The sequence below is a fragment of the Lissotriton vulgaris genome, chromosome 8 (assembly GCF_964263255.1).
Source record: "Lissotriton vulgaris chromosome 8, aLisVul1.2, whole genome shotgun sequence".
Lineage (NCBI taxonomy): Eukaryota > Metazoa > Chordata > Amphibia > Caudata > Salamandridae > Lissotriton > Lissotriton vulgaris.
In genome coordinates this window covers 579,639,119-579,659,314 of record NC_141696.1, presented here as the reverse complement: position 1 = coordinate 579,659,314, position 20,196 = coordinate 579,639,119, and the positions used below count along the sequence as shown (strand labels likewise).

Below are 20,196 nucleotides of genomic sequence, written 5' to 3'. Positions count from 1 at the left end.
ACAGCACCCCCAGCCCAGAGGAAGCGGCCCAGTGCCGAATTGACCTGACGAAGCCACTGCGGCGAGACAGGGTAGGGGTGATTCTGTAACTGATAGAGCAGACGAGGGAGGGCCACCATTTTAAAAATGGCCGAGCGGCCATACAGATTCAGGGGCATGCGGGACCATGTCTTCATATCGGACCGACCCCTGTCCCATACCGGAACGAAGTTACGTTCCCACGAAACTCCCGGTATATCCGTTAAGAATACTCCAAGGTATTTAAGGCCCCCCACCGCTTCCTGTAGAGTCGACGCCCAGTCACCCAGCGCCACACCATCTCCCAGGGTCCATAGAGTAGATTTCTGCACATTAAGATGAAGTCCCGAGACCTCTCCAAACACCCGCATAATTTCAAGGACTCTCGGGCCCGACCTATTGAGGTCAGTGAGAAAGAACAGCACGTCGTCTGCATAGAGGGCAATCCTGTCGAACGGCCCAGATTCCCACTCAAACCCTTACATCTGCGCGTCTATGCGTACCCACGCCGCAAGAGGTTCCATGGCGAGGGCGAATAGATATGGCGAGAGGGCGCACCCCTGGCGGGTGCCCCGTCCAATAGGGAAGGCATTCAAGGTCGCGCCCGCTATCCGCACCGATGACGTCAAGTCTGTATATAGCAGCCGAATGTAGGGGAGAAAATGGGGTCCAGGATTCAAATGAGGCAGGAGCGCGTGCAGATAAACCCAGCTCAGCGAGTCAAAGGCTCGATCTATATCCGCCAACAAAAGCGCCGCCTGAGTTCCGGTAGCTTGCATCATTTCCAAAGCTACTTGGGCCAGTCTAATGTTATGCCTGGTAGCTCTGTGTGGCATAAAGCCGGCCTGGTCTGGGTGGACCAGGGTGGTAATTAGTGGGAGGAGGCGGTTAGCGAGGGCCTTGGCCAGTATCTTCGCCTCGATATTTAGAAGCGAGATAGGGCGTTAGGATTCATGGCGATCTGGGGGCCCTTCTTTGTTACAGATCTGGGGGCCTCCCTGGTTTGCAGAAGACCCCTATCTCAGCGTGTCTCCAGTCTCTCGGCAGGTGGCCGGACTCTCTAGCAGCATCCAACGCCTTCTTATAGTGTGCCCTTAACTGGAGATGATATTTCCGGAAAAACTCACAAGGAAACCCGTTAGGCCCTGGGGCCTTCCCAGCGTTTAATTCTCCAAGGGCCTTCCCCAGCTCTTCCGCAGACAGAGGGAGCTCAAGACTATCGCGCTGATCGTCAGAGATCCCCCGCGGTGGGAGATCCGCCAGAAATGTATCGACCTCTTCTGCTGGGAGGGATTCCTTAGGGGAGTACTGTGCTGCATAGTAGCACGCGAAGCTGTCAGCAATTGCCCTTGGGTCCGAAAGGGAGCCTCCGGCCCCATCCCGTAACGCCGGCAGTGTCGGCGCCTGGAACGTGCCCTGGCAGAGTCTATATAGCATTGTGCCGGACTTATCCCCCCACTGGTAAATTCTGCTCCGCGTCGCGAGCCACACCTGGCGTGACTCCTCTAGTTGTAGGGATGCAGCGTCTCGCTGCGCCTGTAGCAATCGTCTATCTTCCTCCACTCCCGTCTCCGTACATATGCTCTCGAGGGTACGGACACGGTCCGCAGCCTTCTCCAGCTCCTCTCCGCGCGACCAACGGGCCCCCGCGCACCAGGCTATATCCACTCCTCGGAGTGTGGGTTTCAAAGCTTCCCAGAGAGTCACATCATCCACCCCTGACCCCTCATTATCAGTCCAATAGTGGGCTATGGCTTCTCGCATATGAGACTGATAATCGTCCTGCTGAAGATGCCAGGTGGAGAGGCGCCATCTAAACGGCTGCCGTCGCCTGTCTAGGAGGATGTCGATCGCAATGGGGGAATGGTCAGAGAGCCCACGCGGCAATATAGCTGTCGATGCCACCCTCCCTATCTTGGTGCAAGGAACAAACAGGTAATCTAATCTTGAGAAGGAGTTATGGACCGCCGAGACATAATTGAATTCTCGACTATGTGTATGCTGATAGCGCCATGCATCCGTCCAACCCAAGCCCCGCGCCATATCATGCAACTTCGTTGGGGCAGCCCACCACCCGGTCTATAGCGATCCATCGCGCCATCCAGAAATGCCAGAAACCGGTCCCCGGAAGCTTGTTTCCTTCCCAGTATAAGAATTGGCTTGGTAGTCTGGTCTGCCCTGTTCCCATGATGCACTGGGTCCGGGACAGACTAATTTGCATGTAGCCAGGTTCTGAGCTGGGATGGTGCAGTGAGCTAAAAAACGGTGATGGATCAAGCCCTGATCTTTGGACTGGGTAAGAGTGGTCTGCTTAATTCAGACACTCTGTTCATCACCACCCCCCTTTTCTGAATCATTTTGTCCACCATAAGCGTGGAAGGGTATACTCAGATGTGAGTCCCTTGCTCATTGCACCATCAGGATTCAGGCAAGCCGGGCCGAAGACGGCTGAAATGCCAGAAACCGGTCCCCGGAAGCTTGTTTCCTTCCCAGTATAAGAATTGGCTTGGTAGTCTGGTCTGCCCTGTTCCCATGATGCACTGGGCCAGGGACAGACTAATTTGCATGTAGCCAGGTTCTGAGCTGGGATGGTGCAGTGAGCTAAAAAACGGTGATGGATCAAGCCCTGATCTTTGGACTGGGTAAGGGTGGTCTGCTTAATTCAGACACTCTGTTCATCACCACCCCCCTTTTCTGAATCATAACATCATTCCAGTCACCTCCGCTCGCAGGCGGCGCATCCGGGATCTCAGTCCAGACAGCGAACAATTTCTCCACAAGAGACCACTGCAGCGGAGGGGGAGCACACACACTGCCAAAGACAACCGGCTCACCTCCAATCGTTCCCCTGACAAACACATACCTACCCTGGGCATCAATCCACTGTGTAGTGTGAACGTATGACACCCTCCGGTGAATCATTCCTGCCACTCCCCGGGACCCCCTGACAAAACCAGCGTGAAACACCTGTTGATACCCATAACGCTGCAGGCTCAGGGTCTTGGTACCCAGGAGATGGGTTTCTTGCATTAATAAAACATCTGCCTTCTCCTTTTTTCCCCTGTCGCAGCACAGCGCCTCTCTTAATTTTATCAAGCATGCACCGTACATTCCAGCTCACTATCCGTAGCGCCGCCCTGGGGAGCTCCGGAGCAGGACCCCTAGCCGCCATCAACTGGGTAATTTTGCAATCGCCTGGGCGCATGGGAGTGAATTTGCCTAGACAGCATCAATCGAACCAGGTGGACCATCGTGTAGTAAAGAGCTACCCCTAATTTCCCCTAACTCCTGCTTCCCCCCCATCCCCCTCCCCGATCCAGACCCCAAATCAACTCCCTGAACACCAGCCCCCCCCATACCCCAGCAACATTGAAGTATCTGTCGCGGTGTAGGAGTGCCCCAATCTCCAACGGGAGGTCGGCGGCCACCCACTCCAATGGATCCCCATAAACCAACCCCTCAACCCCCAACTAGCCCCGTATGGGGGCAATCAACACCCGTGGAAAACTGGACTGCTGTTACCCTGAGGCAAATGTCCGCCCTGCAGTCCACCCCCCCCCCCATCCTCCCTCGCCCCACATCCCATAACTGAAAGCAACGTCCATAACCGAGGATATCGGTGTGTCCAGAGCATGCCTGTCTCCCCGGCCGGGCAGCCTGAGTCTACCCGCCGATCTCACCTCGCAGCGCTGTTTAAAGTCCCATCTCATTTCATGGATCCACAGTCTGAGTATCTGGGGGAGCAGTCCCCTCTGCAGCAACTTTCTTGGCGGGGGATCTTTTGGTGGAGCGGGACCTCCAATTGCTCCTGCTATGAGAGCGCCTGTGAGTCTGCCGCGGCGCCGTCGAGGAGGACGAGTCGGAATTTCGAGCCGGCGGGGTGTGCGGCCGGACTCGAACTGTCTCATCAGTCCAGTTGAAAACTTCTTCCGGAGAATTGAAGAACAAAGTGCGGGACTGATAGATCACCCGCAGACGGGCTGGATAGAGTAGGGCATACTGGATTTTGAGGCCTCTCAGGCGAGCTTTAGCGTCTGTGAAGGATTGTCTTTGTCGCTGCCCCAGCTTTGTATAATCCGGGAATATTAGAATCCGTAGGTTATCACTCATGAGGGGTTCCTTCAAACGGGCTTGTTTCAGGATAGTGTCTCAATTGTGATAATTAAGCAATTTGGCTATCACCGGTCGTGGGCGCTCCCCGACTGGTGGTTTAGGAGCAAGAGCCATGTGTGCCCGCTCGATGACAAAATAGCGAGAGAGGGACTCCGGTGGCAGTCAGCCCTCCAACCAGTAAGTAAGAAAGGCCTCCATGTCCCCTTTTTCGCAATCTTCCAGAAATCCAACGAACCGTAGGTTGTTGTGCCGAGCCCGCCCTTCGGCATCCTTCGCCCTGAGCGCCAGGCCCCTCTGAATTCCCTCCATGGTATCGACTTTCTTTTTCAATATTACCACGTCATCCTCCACTCCGGTGATCCGTGCTTCAGCCTCCGTGAAGCGGGCCACTGCATTGCGTAAGTCCTGGCGCAATAAAGTAACATCCGCCCCAACTGCCCCTATTTTGGCGTCAAGAGTGTCTCTGGATTGGGTGATTGCCGCCAGGAGCGCTGCATTGTCTGGCCCCTGGGATGGAGGGCTCCCGGAGGCCCCGGCCGTTCCCCCTGCGCCGGTGAACTTGTCGAGGGTAGCTTGCTTCGAGGCTCCGCTGCCGCCCCCGCCTCTGGTCCTGATCAGCGATCGGTGGGGTCTGTGTCGCGGAAAGTCTATCTCGTGGGCCCCGGGGTTACACTGCCTCGACCCAGGGAGCCTCCTCCGCCAGTCGTCTTTTCCAGGCACTCTAGCTGTTATCCCCTCAAGACACTAGACTCCGGTAAGTAGGTCGTTCACAGCTCGGTCTACCCAGATGACCTGCCTGTTCAAGCCGCTGTCATCAGCGTCTCGTGGATCACCAAGGCCCCACAACACTCCCTGATCCGACCCGCAGCTCCACCCGAAATTGCTTAAAAGAGTCTTGTTAGCTTTTTGATTACACAATAGGATACAGGAAACTATCCATTGGGAGATGTATTGGTTGGAAATGGCTAAACCCTTATGGACGGGACCATATTTATTTAAAGTGCTCCGGCGTCCCCGCACGTGGGCGGGACTATTCAGTGCTTATGACTATAATGGAAATTCCTCTATGAGAGAACTGGAGTTACAGGTAAGAAAGTATTCCTTTCAGCATGCTCTCTTACCCATTGTTTCTATTTTTCACTAGACAAAACCTTATCCCTGATGTTTAGGGCATTACAGGTGCCCCAAGGAGACGATCGGTGGCCATCTACTTTCATTTGCTCACCCACAGAGGATGAAATGCAGATTGTAGGCAGAGGCCTGCAAGAGAAGTGCCTTGTGCCAGGATGCCTGACTCCCAACTCTGTTTCTATTTTTCCCTTACATCTAGGATGCATTTCAGGTACAGGGCGGGCAGATTGAGGGATAACACCCCGTATAAGTTCTGTGAGGTCAGCTGACATGGCGATTGCTTGTTGGAAACATCTGGCCCTTGAGAAAAGCTTCTTTTCCAGCTAATGTGTTTATAGTCCTGGGTGTAGCAAAACAGCAGCTAATCCCCCAATGTATACCCCATCCTCTAGCAGCTGAAATGTTTGTGTGTGAGGAAGTTGGAGGTGGGGTAGAGTCCTGACACGTGGGAGTCACTCTAATGCCTGAACTGAGATCGCAATATAGCTCTATAAATATTTCCTTTACCAATAAATGAAAGGCCATCATATACCAAGCCAGACTACTGTTGTTTGCCGTGTGCCAAGGGTTGGAGCCAGCATATTTGCCAGGAGTAAGCAACTAGATGCATAACAAGACATATATACTCCGCCAAAGCTTACACACACATTCTTTTATCTTTATTTGCCTGTGTTCTGATAATACCAGCCTACAAAAAACTTCACTATCAGGTAGTGGTCCAGCTTTATTAGTGCTGTCACCACCTCCTCTCTACCGGCAGTACTGTACATTTGTATGCCTTCACATTTCGTTTTCAAGACTCCACAGCACGGTATGGAAGCAGTAGGGTGATGAACACTTAATAAATAGGATACATAAGGAAGATGCCCCAAGGGTTTGACTCCCTACAGTATTCATCAGTTTTACTTTATTTCAGATTCCTGTTTGGCCTGATGCCCCAAGGGGTTAGCCTTCTCATCCCATGAACCAGATGAATATTCCTGTTGTCTGGTAGTGCTTTCAGTTATGTGATCCTGCCCTGCTCATCACTTCACATGAAATAGTTACTGACATCATCCAGGGGGCAGGTGTGAGGAGTATAAGGGATATCAAGCATGATATGGGAGCGAAAGGGCCTTTTAGTGTGGGTTGGTGGGGTGGAGAGACCACTCCAGCATTTCAGTGCTTTACCCAGTAGGCCCTGCTGTTCTTTTATTCTACAGCTGCGGGGGGGGGGGGGAAGCCGAGAGCCCTGCTGTGTGTACCCGCCACCCGCTGCTGCACGACTCCAACATCCTGGTGTAGCCGCTGTGCGGTGAGCGGACTACAGTTCCCAGCAGCCTCGGCGGCCAGGTCACGCCCACGGGAATAGCGCGCCAGGAGGCGCATAAGAACCAGCGTCACCCCCGGTGGAGCGGGGAAAACTCTTTGTTCCTTTTGTATCCTGCCAAGAACTCCACGGTGTTTTGCCATTACCTGTGCTGTAATCACGCCGAGAGCCCTGCTGTGTGTACCCGCCACCCGCTGCTGCACGACTCCAACATCCTGGTGCAGCCGCTGTCGGCGAGTGGACTACAGTTCCCAGCAGCCTCGGCGGCCGGGTCACGCCCACGGGAATAGCGCGCCAGGAGGCGCATAAGAACCAGCGTCACCCCCGGTGGAGCGGGGAAAACTCTTTGTTCCTTTTGTATCCTGCCAAGAACTCCACGGTGTTTTGCCATTACCTGTGCTGTAATCACGCCGAGAGCCCTGCTGTGTGTACCCGCCACCCGCTGCTGCACGACTCCAACATCCTGGTGCAGCCGCTGTGCGGTGAGCGGACTACAGTTCCCAGCAGCCTCGGCGGCCGGGTCACGCCCACGAGAATAGCGCTCCAGGAGGCGCATAAGAACCAGCGTCACCCCCGGTGGAGCGGGGGAAGCTCTTTGTACCTTTTGTATCCTGCCAAGAACTCCACAGTGTTTTGCCATTACCTGTGCTGTAATCACGCCGAGAGCCCTGCTGTGTGTACCCGCCACCCGCTGCTGCACGACTCCAACATCCTGGTGCAGCCGCTGTGTGGTGAGCGGACTACAGTTTCCAGCAGCCTCGGCGGCCTGGTCACGCCCACGGGTATAGCGCGCCAGGAGGCGCATAAGAACCAGCGTCACCCCCCCCGCTACGCGGGAGCGCGCGGGCAGCGCCGGGCTAAGCCCGGGCCAAGGGCAGGCCCGTCAGAGACTGACTGAGACTGGACTGGGCCACCCACCTTACGCCTTAAATTCCAGTAAGATTCCACTCCTATTTGGATATTTGTTTTAGTTTAATCTTTGATGGTTAATAACCAGCTACAGGAAGCCAGGTAATTACATAGGTACTATAGTCATGGCATCAAAAAACATTAAAGGTAGCAATCCACCCATTATGGGTGCTGGAGGTGGTTTACTTGGCACCATAGACGCTTTTTTCACTAAGGCAGTTACCGCTCTGGAGAAGGAGATAGTCTTAACTGAACGGCGGCTATCTCTTGATCCTGTTTTTATGAGGAAATCATCATTGGGGAGAATTGCTACAGTAGCGTCCCCTGAACAAATATTGTCCCAGAATGATCAAATATCTTGCCAACAACGCGAACTCTCAACTATACTCGACATAAGTGGCATTGACGCAAGCCTAGAATCCTATATGGCCTACCCAATAGCGGAGCCGGGTAGGCGCCAAAGCCTCTTGTTAACTAGCAGCGAGCCGCCATTAGATCGCATTCAGCCCGAAATAGCAGAGGGCACGCCCTTACTTTAAAACGTAAGCGTGGCGGAAAGCAGCAGAAAGGCTCTCGTACTAAAAAGTGCAAAACTGCTCTCCCTATGCGTCAAGATAAGGGGGTTACTTATAGGAACAAAACACCAACACAGGTAGAAAACACTGGCTCGTAATATACAAGCCCTATCGTTGAAATAACAGAAAGTCCGCCCACAAATAGTAGGGGCACTGTATGTTCACTGGATAATATTGAATATCTAGTTAAGTCCTTAAGTCTACCATTGGTGGAACGTACAAGAATGATAGGTAAACAGCTAGAAATACTGGAGAAAATTATACGGGATAATTCAGTCCTGTTGTGGAAACTGGGGGTCACAAATCCATCAAAACATAATTCACCTGAACTACCTAAAAATAAAGGGAAGCCAGTAGTTATTGTAAAACTGGGTCAAGGTAGTAAAAATTCGTCAAAATTAGAAGTTGGAAAGTCAAAAGTCACTAACTCCCAACAGGATAGTAAGGTGGGTAAAGAAACTAAATTAGATAACCTTAAAACAGGTATTACTAAGACCCCAACCATCATGGTATCAGAAATAGATAAAATAGTGGCACCTAGAACCATAGGAGATAGGAAGAGAGTGAATCTTCCCCCGGAATCCTATCCTTATGTAATTGTACTTGCAGGGGTCCCGGAGTGGGAAAACAACAGGGATGAAACATGGCAGGAACTAAAAAATAAAGTCATGTATTAGCTAGGGAAAAACAGACCTCTCAGACCTGACCTGTGTGGGGAAATTATCAACGTCCGGAGAGCGAACTGGTTGGGCCCTAAAGTAAAAGATATTAGTGGCGATTGTATTATCGTCAAATTTCATTTCATTTCATTTCAACTTTAGAGACCCAAGAGTTGCGCAATTCATTAGCGGTTTTCCAAACTATGACAACTCTGGTGGAATCATTTCTCTGGATTTAAGCTATTTCTACCCACCGGCTCCTTATGTTGTTGTTGGCAGCCAGAGACCATATAATCTACGAAATGAAGCAAGGTACCCATACATTGGAAATCGAATTAATGATTCAACGGCACCCATGATGCATAGAGGTTTTATGCCGTTTAATGTCCATGACCAGCGACAGACCAGGGAACTTATTTCATATTCCAATTCATAATAGATTTGATCCCCTATCAGGGTTGGGGGAGGTGGATTGACCAGTAAGGGTTCAGTCAGACGATATTTACGTAGAAAATAACGATTCCCCTCTAGTAAAGGCCTGTCGAGTAAATGTGGAATCCCAAGATCGAGGAGGTCAGACTCTGGCCAGTATAGATTATACACACTCAGAAAGGTTGAAAATTGCTCAAATGGGGGATCAAATTGTGAGAAAGGGAAAATCAGACAATAACTTAGTGAAGGTCATTAACTCGAGATACCATGTTAAATGCCTGCAAGAAAAAGCCCCAAGATTAAAGTATAAGAGTAAGCTTATTGTAGATATAGCTGAAAGGGAGGTGGAATTTCCTGTGGGTTACGAGTATGGCTGTAGGAGGGAGGAACCAACCAGCAAGGGGCGAAATATCCCAAGTATAGTATAGAAGGGACTATCGTCCTATGTAATAACCAGGGGAATAGTGCCAGCTTCTAACTCCATTCCAATATCACTTCTCTCATGGAACATAGCAGGGCTGGTGAAAAAACTGGTTATTCCAGAATGGAATGACTTTATCGATAAATTCAATATCTGCATGTTCCAAGAAACATGGAGCATGACCCCACTCCATAAAAATGGGTATGCTACTTATTTTATCCCAGCAATCACGGTAGGGAGAGGACGTCCATCAGGTGGCGTGCATATATGGATTAGTGTGGCACTGAATTTGGCTGTCACTGTCCATAATTTATCCTCAAATGACTTATTATATATATTCCTCAAAGGCCCGAAGGTGGGAACTACACTGGAATTGCTCTGTGTGTATGCTAGAGGTTCCCAGGGTGGTCAATCTTCACCCACAATAGCATTCTTAGATGCAACACTAGCGGATATTTCCCCAAGGTCCAAAGTGATAGTAGGGGGAGACATCAACTGCACTTATGAACCCTTAGCTGATGAGGAGGTGCTTGGGCTTAGTGCAGATGATTGGAGGCAGTCCATTCCCCATCTAAATTTAAAACCTATTAAGAAAAGGTCGGCTAGAGCACTACAAATGAATGCTCTAACATTAGAACATAATTTACGGGCCCTTAATGGGAGGACTGTTTCAGATCCCAATGGGGCAATGATATATAATAGAATAGGTTGCCTGTCACGCATAGACTATATATTACTGGACATTCAATCATGGGGCAGTCCAGGGGATATGGAGGTTAGGCAAACACAGGACAGTGACCACAACCCACTCTGTATGCAAATCAATTGGGGGAGAGAGGATGAAATAAGGAACTTGCCTCTGATGATTGCCAAAGAAGTAATCCCCACAAACTGCAACAGGAAGTTGAAATGAAGTAGGGTAAAATGCAAGGAGGAAAATCTAATTATCATTAAAGAGTTGGTGCAAGCAGGGACTAGAGATTTAACATCCGCCAGGCTAGCACAGCCTATTTCCTCAGATTTTAAATTAGCTGATTCCTATAAGAACTTAATAGATAAAATAGGTGTATTCTTTACTATAGGGGAGACGAGGGGTCCTAATAATTTAAATCGAAAACCCTTGAATAGCACTCCTTGGTATACTGCTGAATGTAAGGAAAAGAGAAAGGCAATAGCAACTTGCATCAAGAGAAAGGACCCGATAGCAGTAAGACTAGCCAGGAAGGAGTACAATAGGAGTATTAAAATAGCTAAGAGGGACTGGGAGGAGGAACACTGGCAGCAACTTAAGGTTGCTGCCAATGCAAAAGACTCATCTCTGTTCTGGAACCTGGTTAATAAACTGGATACAAGAGGGGCAGAACCGATACCAAACCATATAACGGAACAACAGTGGCATTCCCATTTTTTAAAATTGTATTGTGAAAAGTTAGATCTGGGACAATCAACAAGGGTATTTAATGAACTCAGTATGGAGACCCAAACGCAGATAGAAGCCTTTGCTCCCCGGAAAGTGCAGGATGCCATTTCCAATATAGTACCTGGCAAGGCGGCAGGCCCGGATGGGCTGCCAGGTGACCTACTTCTGTACGACCCAAAATTATGGTCCGACCTCATTGCTCGCATAATGAATTTAATCATGTATGGACATCCTGTCCCCGAATCATGGAGGGGCGCGGAGGTTGTAACCATGTATAAAAAAGGTGATAGGGAGGACCCTGCCAACTACAGACCAATAAGTGTACTGGATACAATTCAGAAGGTAGTTGGCAGGGTAATTGTTAACAGAATAGGGATATGGCTTAACGAAGATAATATTCTGACACATTACCAGGCGGGCTTCAGGCAAAATGTGGGCACGATGGACCAGGTTTTCAGGGTCTGTGCAGTATACTGGAAATCTGTGTCCGTCGCAAAGGGTAACCTATATTTGGCCTTTATTGATTTAAAAACAGCGTTTGATGTAATCCCCCGTGATAATCTCTGGAAGGTTCTGCTGGACATGGGGTTTCCTTGTCGCCTCTTGGAGTTCGTTGTTAGGCTCCATGAAGACAATTATGCCAGAATCCGGTGGGGGAACCAAGGCCAGCTGACAGGGAGGGTCCCAGTCAATAGAGAGGTTCGCCAGGGCTGTGTGATGGCTCCGACATTGTTCTCCCTCTTTATCAATGGGGTGGTAGACCATTTGAGGGAGGACCCTGCGGATGCCCCAGTCCTGGCCGGAGAGAAAACACCTACCCTCCTCTTTGCGGACGATACCCTCCTGATGTCTAAAACATCATCGGGTTTACAGAAATTGCTTGATCGCTTTAGTTTGTTTTGCGACGAGCGAGGGCTAACTGTCAATACAACTAAAACGAAGCTGATGGTGTTATCCTAAAAAAAAAAAAGGCTAGGAAAGTTCATCTCACGTTAAATGGGGCAGCGCTGGAGGTGGTGGAAGAATTGGGAGTCAGGTTGAATAATAACAAGAAATGGGAACTCCCACGTAGCAAAAATGCTCCTAAATCTCAAAAGGGTTGCCGGAGTTATTCTGAGGAATCAGCGCTGGTCTATTAGTAGGCCAGTTGCCCCGGCCCTCGCAGTTTACGAGGGTAAGGCGTTAGCTTCGGCGGTTTATGGCTCTGAACTGTGCGGTGGAGAGAATATAGTGGACTTGGTAAGAGCTGAGAATAAGTTTCTGAGAGACTTAGTATCGCTCCCCTACTCGACCCCCTTGAAACCCCTCTTTAACGACATAGGCAAACGATCAATTGCGGATATAGTAAGTCTCCGCCCTTTGCTATTTTGGGTGTGCCTGAGAAGGACACCTGAATTGGCAAAATATGCCTTGGTGTTGGACGAACTGATTAAATTGAATGCCTCAAAAAAGATAAAATGGCTCAATAAATTGAGGCAGTTGGTGGTGAGCTTAGGAATGGTTGAATCTTGGATTTCCCAGTCCCCACCTCATAAACAAATTGTTAAACAAATATATTGGGAGTGGGTGGAGGATGAGGACCTAAAAAGCACAAAGTGGGGGTCTTTGACTAACCAATTCCTGGAACACAAGCCAACTAGGAAGTTAGAGCCCTTTTTGGATTATATTCAAATCCCAAGAGACAGATCCCTCTTCATGAAGATGAGATATGGTATACTCCCCCTTAAAAAGTTTACAGAGGGATGGAAAGGACCAAGGGATCATGACGTTACTTGTCCAGGCTGCCCATGCACGAAAGAATCTCTACCCCATTTTCTGTTTGCTCGTAAGGCTTACAAGCATCCTAGATCAAAATGGTTAAAACCTGTGTGTAGGGAGTTTGGTGTTAGAGACTTCAGAACTGCACTACATATACTCTTAACTGATACAACATCTTTGTATATTGTCTGCGGGGTTGCAAAGGATCTTGCTAGCGCTTGGTTCATACGGACCAGGCTGTTAGGTGACACCAAAATTAATCTCCCACTACCTCTAGATATATGAATTTTATTGAGAACACACCACAGGTTTTTGTAATTACCTTTTTAATTGTATATGGATTTTAACCCTTTTTAAGATGAAATGGATGTAATATCTTGTACACTGGTTTTATGTATATGGATTTTAACCCCTATTATGATGAAATGGATGTAATACTTTGTACATTGGTTTTATGTTAAGTTTTGTAACGTTTGTACTTTTATGATATGAATATATCGAATAAAGTATTATAACACCTCTACAGCTGTATGTGTTTTGCCTAATAAACCACTGTTTGAGACCTAAATTCCTGTCTTTCTAGCATAGCTAGCAAAGACACACATGGTTCCACCAACACCCTAAATTCTGAACAATAGTAACCCGTTATCCCACTTTTATAACAAAATAACATGCAGCTCGTTAAAAGTATCTCTGTGCAACTATCCACCTCCTGCTATTCTTGGACATCCCTCAAACCTAAGCCAAAGTGCCTAAATTCTGACACTCTACTCTGAATGCTTTCACTAGTCCCAAACTACTGTTGTAGAATGTGGGAATAATGTTGGATCCTCGTTTGTCTTCTTTATTTCTAGATCTCTATACATGCACATAAGTACTAATACACAAACAATGATAATTGTATATCAAACTATCTATACTGGGACCTGCATACTGCATGTGTGTATGTTAAAATGGTGCGTTGACGGTTTTCTTGGGAGTTCCACATGCCAACGTAAGAAAAAGGTTTTTTTTATTCATAAGCACACAGGACCAGGCTGGGAACCAAAAGTAGCCCTGGCAAAAATGCTCAAACCAGCCCTTCTCCCTTTCTCCTCTTGTTTATATTTATATTTATATTTATATGGCGCACAAATCATCCTCAAAGGGATCTCTCGGCACCCGGGATGCAGATAGCGCTGTAAAGAGTCAATACACTAGAATAGCCAGGTCTTTAATTTTTTCTTAAAGGCCATAAATGTAGGACATAACTGCAGATCTTCTAGTAGTGCGTTCCAGTATTTAAGGGCAACATGAGAGAAAGCACGTCCACCCATCCTGGCCTTTTTAATTCTAGGAATTTGGAGGAACTTATGGCCACTGGATCTTAGCTGACGGGTTGAAGTGGACCATAATAATTTTCTCCTCAGATATTCTGGTCCTAGACCAGCCAGAGCTTTGAAAACCAGACAAAGGAGCTTGAAGTCAACTCTTTTCCTCATTGGTAGCCAATGCAGCTCATTCAATATTGGGGTTGAGGGGGGGCGTGGAGGTTTATTGAGAGCTAGGCGATCCGCCGTATTTTGTATGACTTGTAGTTTGGAGAATAGATCTTCCCTCATCCCTACCCGCAGGACATTTCCATAGTCAAGCCTGCTGACTAAAAGTGCCTGTAACAGAACTTTTCTGGTGGAGAGCGGGATCCAGGGGAAAATCTTCTTTAGCATACGGATTAATCCAAAACATTTGCCAGATAGGGTTTTCACATGTTCCTCCATGGACAATTTAGAATCAATTGGCACAACCAGATTTTTACCAAATTTTGAGGGCGAGGGGCTTCTCCCAATTCCTCCGGCCACCAATCATTGGTCCAAATCTGCTTGGCTTTCCCAAACAGTAGGATCTCGGAATTATTTGAGTTCAATTGCAGGAAGTTATGCTTCATCCATGCTACAATTTTTGTCATGCATAACTTAAATCTGTCTCTGGTCCCTCCTGAGTTCTTTTCTATCGGGACAATACTCTGCGTGTCGTCGGCATAAGAGATGGTATGAAACCCGCATGCTTTAATAACGGAGGCCAGCGACGACACATAGATATTGAACAGTGTAGGACTTAGCACAGAGCCCTGGGGAACTCCCCTGTCCACATTTGTAGATCTGGACACAAAAGTGTCCAGTAGTACACATTGAGATCTTTCAGAAAGGAAGCTCTGTACCCAGTCCAGCACCCTCCCCATGACACCAATCTCTTGCAGTCTCTCTAATTGGGTCCTGTGAGGGATGGTGTCAAAGGCCACAGATAGATCCAAAAGGACTAGCATGGTGGGAGTCCCTTCATCCAACAGCAGCCTGATTGTATCAGACACTTCAGTTGGTGCAGATTCCGTGCTGAAACCAGCACGGAAGCCCGACTGTGAGGGGTCAAGAAGGTTATGTTGTTCCAGATAGTCTGAAAGTTGATGATTCACCATAGACTGCATAATTTTTTTTAACATAGAGGCAAAAGAGAGGTGGGCCTACAGTTTTGCAGATCCCATGGTCAGTCGAGGATTTCTTAGGCAAGGGCTTAATAAATGCCTTTTTCCATTTCTACGGGAAAGATGTTGAGGGTAAAGATAGGTTACAGATTTCCTTAATTGGATTAGCCAGTTCCAGATCAGACATGATGTGGGGAGGAGCGACATCAGCCGGCGAGCCTGACTTGCTATGTTTCAATGATAATAGAACTTGTTCCAATGTTATCGGGGCAAAGTACTCCAGTTTTGGGTGCATAAGCTTATCTGGAACTGGGGTTATCTACCAGATGCTCCAGATTTAGAGCGAAGGAGTTATAGATGTTGTCTATTTTGCTTGTAAAATGCAAGGCAAGCTCCTCGCAGAATTCTTGCGAAGGGGGACATACAATATTGCTGACACTCGGGGTAACGAATTCCTTAAGAACTCTGAAGAGTTCTTTAGAGGAACCCTTGGCTTCATCTATCCGGGTAGCTAGATGTGAACGCCTGGCTATATTATAATTTCTGAGATAGGCCCTATGTGATGTATTATAGGCCAGTCTATCTTCATTTGATTTTGTTTTCCTCCATTTACGTTCTTTAATTCTACATGCCGCTTTCTCTGATTTCAAACTGTCAGAATAACAAGGTGCCGGGGTAGATCTTACATGTATGGTTGTTGATTTCACAGGGGCTATAATGTCGAAAGCCCTAGTCATCTCGGTTTCAAGTGTAGTTATGGCTTCATTTACATCTTTGTACTCCTTAAAGGAAGGGAGGTGGAAAACTGGCCTAAATGAAGAAGGTGTTATTTTCCTCCATTGTCTGCGGGTGACTAAGCGTCCTTGGGCCTGTGCTTGACTTCCATGGGCAGAGAAAGAGAAGCTCATCCCCATATGATCGGACCAACATACTACCAGGGGAGGTTCAGTTATAAAAGTTGACATATTGGTATAAATATTATCCAACGTATGGCCTGCTATATGAGTTGGCTCACTAATTTTGGGTGAAAGATCAAGCATGTCCATAGAGGCCAGGAGATCTTCAGTATCAAGGTTTGTAACAATGTCAAAATGAAAGTTAAAATCCCCCACAATGAAGAAATTATCAGCATATAGAACATTCGGTGCAAGGGTTTCCAGAAGTGTTCCATTTTTCATTCAATCTATCCTTTGTGTCTCGTTACTCTGTCTCTCTTCAGGGCACTGAAATGACAGAGGCACCAAAAGTGGCCTTGGGCTTTCAAAACTGCCCCCCAGTCAATACAGCTACCCCGCCCCACACACCCCAGGGAAATGCCAGATTAAATAAATGACCCATCTAGTCTATACATTGCAATATTGCAATAGTACTTTGAATCTTGTTAATTTAGTAGTCATGCTAGTTCCATAGTTGGCATGCCCTACGTTTACGCATTATGAACCTAAGCCTTATGGCCTTTAGAGACTACGTATTAGGTGACCTAGTCAATGTAAACTTACTGGACATGTTCTGGCTGCAGCAATTGGCTACAGCATTTGGAACCTGAAAGGGCTGTGCGCAATTGTCCCTTATTACCATGTTTAAAGGACAGACCATGCTCTCAGATGTATTTACCAGCCTCTCAGTGTTCAGAGGTAAATATGCCATAAAGCAAGAAACTGTTGAGCCCGTGCAGAAAAGCAAACTTCTATCAAATCCTGTTTTCAGAAAGTGACAAGTAACAAAACTAATCTGTTTCCTTTAAGCTTAATTCAAGGTTTATGATTTTCCTTTTTCCATGTCCAGATTATACGTAATAATAAGGGGCATGTAAAATTCACCTAAATTGCTTTAACGTAATTACGCAAATGTCCAGAAAAATAGTACAGAACTACACAAAAGGCAAAACCAGCATTAGGTGCTATATTTTAGCTTGAAATGCCTCCTCGCAGTCGGTTTGGGTGCAAAGGTGCATTTTCCACTAAAACAAATAATGCAAACACCGCAAACAGCAGCCACTAGTATTCCAGTCATTAATTATGACACAAAGATTGCTCCCATGCTCTTGAATGGTTTGCCATTTTGCACCATAGCTTAATTTTGACAATTTCGTGTATGAAGCTTAAAGCGAAATTACTGAGATTACACTGGCATAATAGAAATTGTGCCTGTGCCTGATAAAATCTGTTACTAAGTCAGTCAAGAATTATCTACTGTACTTTGATTCACCTCCCCAGTGGCATACATCCCATACCACCCATTTTCATACATGCATATTATGTAAATAATTTTGGATCTAATTCTGTATCTCTCAGTGTTGCATGTTACCCTTTACAGCGAGATTTTGATCACTCTCTGTGGCATTTCGCTCTGAAATATTTAATTGCCAACTCAACTACCTGATAAAATGCATGCAAAGCTAAATGACTGATGACTGTGTTGTTTAAACTAATAGGACGGGTGATGGCAGTGAATGTGTTCACAAGGATGTTTTTGCCACACATGACTTATTGTGAAGCAATTTTAAACAAGTGTTTTCTTTTGCTCCCTGATACTTTTTTATGATAATTCCATGTGTACATGGTGCAGCAGAGCCAGTGTTTTTAAATAAGTCCCTTCTCAATTTTATATTGTTTGTGATTGCACTGTTCAGTATTTCAGTTGATGCCATGTTATAGATAATGTAGTTGGAGGTTCTTTGTGTTCATAGAGCACAGCTTCAGAGCCAAGAGCCCATATCAAATAGATGACTTCTTAGATAACTCGAACTTATTGAAACCCCTTTAGTTCAATGGGGGATAATAGAGAATAGGGTGCCTGAGTTCAGAAGTTAATAAGTATGGTGGCCATTGTCGAATGCTAGTCTGCAAAGGATTGGGGGTGTCATTAACACCGAGTATATCTAAATGAAAAAAAGCCACAAACCGAATTGTGTTTGGCAATTTTGCCTTTTAGTGTGTGTTGTTTCTCCACGCCTCCCAATTTGTATAGACCATGATGTTATTGGCCTCTGTGTCCTATGTTTGGAAAAGTATCAAGCTCCTGCCATGCCTGGGGTAATTCAGTTTTTCAAATGGGTATTTGTTTTAACATTTCTCTGCTTTTACTTTCCCCCCCAAATATTAACAGAGTCACCTGAAGATGTTGCGCCTACTGTTGGATTTTCAAAAACTGAGCTGAAGCAAGGAAGGTTCGAAATCACAATCTTTGACCTTGGTGGCGGGAAACGAATACGTGGTATCTGGAAGAACTATTATGCAGAGTCCTTTGGTGTAATCTTTGTTGTGGACTCTAGTGATTTAGAGAGAATGGAAGAAACAAAAGAGACCATGACTGAAGTTCTGCGACACCCAAGGATATCTGGAAAACCTGTGTTGGTGTACGTAATTTCAAATTTATATATTACATGTGAAGATGTATTTGTTAAATATTGATTCCTCGCTATTTGTTTTTTTTGTGTGAATATTTTTATTATTTAAAAAAAAAAAACAACAAAACATCTTAGCAGGTGCATTGCAGTCAAATTCCATTGGCTATATCCAACACAAGTCACAGGAAGCAATGATCGACAGCTAACAACAGTACAAGTATCTTTCTTGCCCCCTTCGTCGTCTATCCCCCATAGTGTGTAGTTCCGAAATCTCTATTTATTTTATTTTATGTTATGCTTTTTTTATAGTGCAGAGTTTACTCGAAGGTGTCAGAGTGCTTCACAATGGGAACAGTTGTGAAATTTGAGGAAAAATTACAAGTCAGCATGTTACAAAAGCAAACGTTACGTTACATAAGGCAATAGTGACAATTGTGCATGTCAAGAGCAAACAAAATACAAGAGGTAACAAACAATACGTTAGGAGAGGAAAAAAAGTGACGTGTGTAAGTTACAAAAGCGTACAAAGTACAAGTCGAGGTATAATACTGCACTAAATGGCAGATACTCAAAACACAAGAACAAACTTTACGTTACATGAGGCAATGGTGGCAATTGTGCATGTATCAAAAGCAAACAAAATACAAGAGGTAGTAAACGATACATTACAAGAGGGAAAGTGACGTGTGCCTATTACAAAGGAGTACGCAATACAAGTAGAAGTATAATACTGCAATAAATGACAGACTCTCAAACACAAGAACACATTGGGAAGGCACTTCTTCTATAGTCCTGTAGCACAGAATTACCTATAATGGAAGGACTGCCTTCAGATAATAGAAAGGGCGTGAATTGAATTTGGAAGTGTCTTTGAAGGAGGAGAGCTTTGAGGTCAGCTTTGAAGGCCTGGGAAGAGGTGGTGGTCCGGTTCTGAGGTGGAAGGGAGTTCCAGATTCTCACCGCATTGCCTGAAAAGGATTGGGCCATCAACCTTTCCTTCTTGAAAGTGGGAGGTTCAAGCAATAGGTGTTCCGCATTACGTGATGGTCTAGAGCCTCCAGAGAGTTTGTTTATTTGCCAGGTAGCCGGGGGAGGAGGAGTGCAAGGCTTTGTGGGTGATACAGGCAGTTTTGTAGATAGATCTTGCCTCAATGGGAAGCCAACGGAGGGTGGATAAAATGGGTGTGATGTGGTTGCTTCTTTTGGCCCCATATATGAAACGAGCTGCTGAATGGAGAACAGATTTAAGGGGGGACAGGTAAGATTTATATGGCTTGCAATATCACAGTATCTTCCCCTTCCATCTCTAAATGGTAGTACCCCAACCATGGCTGCCAAATTTTCCTAAATTTCCGTGGACATCCCCGTGCTTTGTATATCGTCTTTTCAGCTCCCATGTACATATCCATGCCAGTGCGCCACTCTGTCAGAGTGGGAACTTCTTATCTCCCCCAATATTTGGCTATGTCTCGTTTTGATACTACAAGGCCTAGGTTACATAGCAGGAGTTGATATATAGTAATATCCACATCCGTGTGTATGCCTAGCAGAATATATTTGGGGTCTGCCGAGATGTGTATATGGAGTATATTGTTTGGTTGCCGCAGGATCCGTGTCCAGTTGTCGCAAATTTGTTGGCAGTCC

The 20,196-nt window shown here is 46.6% G+C and overlaps 1 protein-coding gene across 2 annotated transcripts in view; it reads left to right on the top strand.

The window, feature by feature from the left end:
• Positions 1-20,196, top strand: part of ARL13B (ARF like GTPase 13B) — an 836,406-nt gene that overhangs the window by 308,815 nt on the left and 507,395 nt on the right. For both annotated transcript variants that reach the window (XM_086934423.1, XM_086934422.1), the window contains exon 4: positions 18,312-18,561. In XM_086934423.1, coding sequence (XP_086790549.1) covers positions 18,312-18,561 — 250 coding nt within the window. The remainder of the gene's footprint in view (positions 1-18,311; positions 18,562-20,196) is intronic.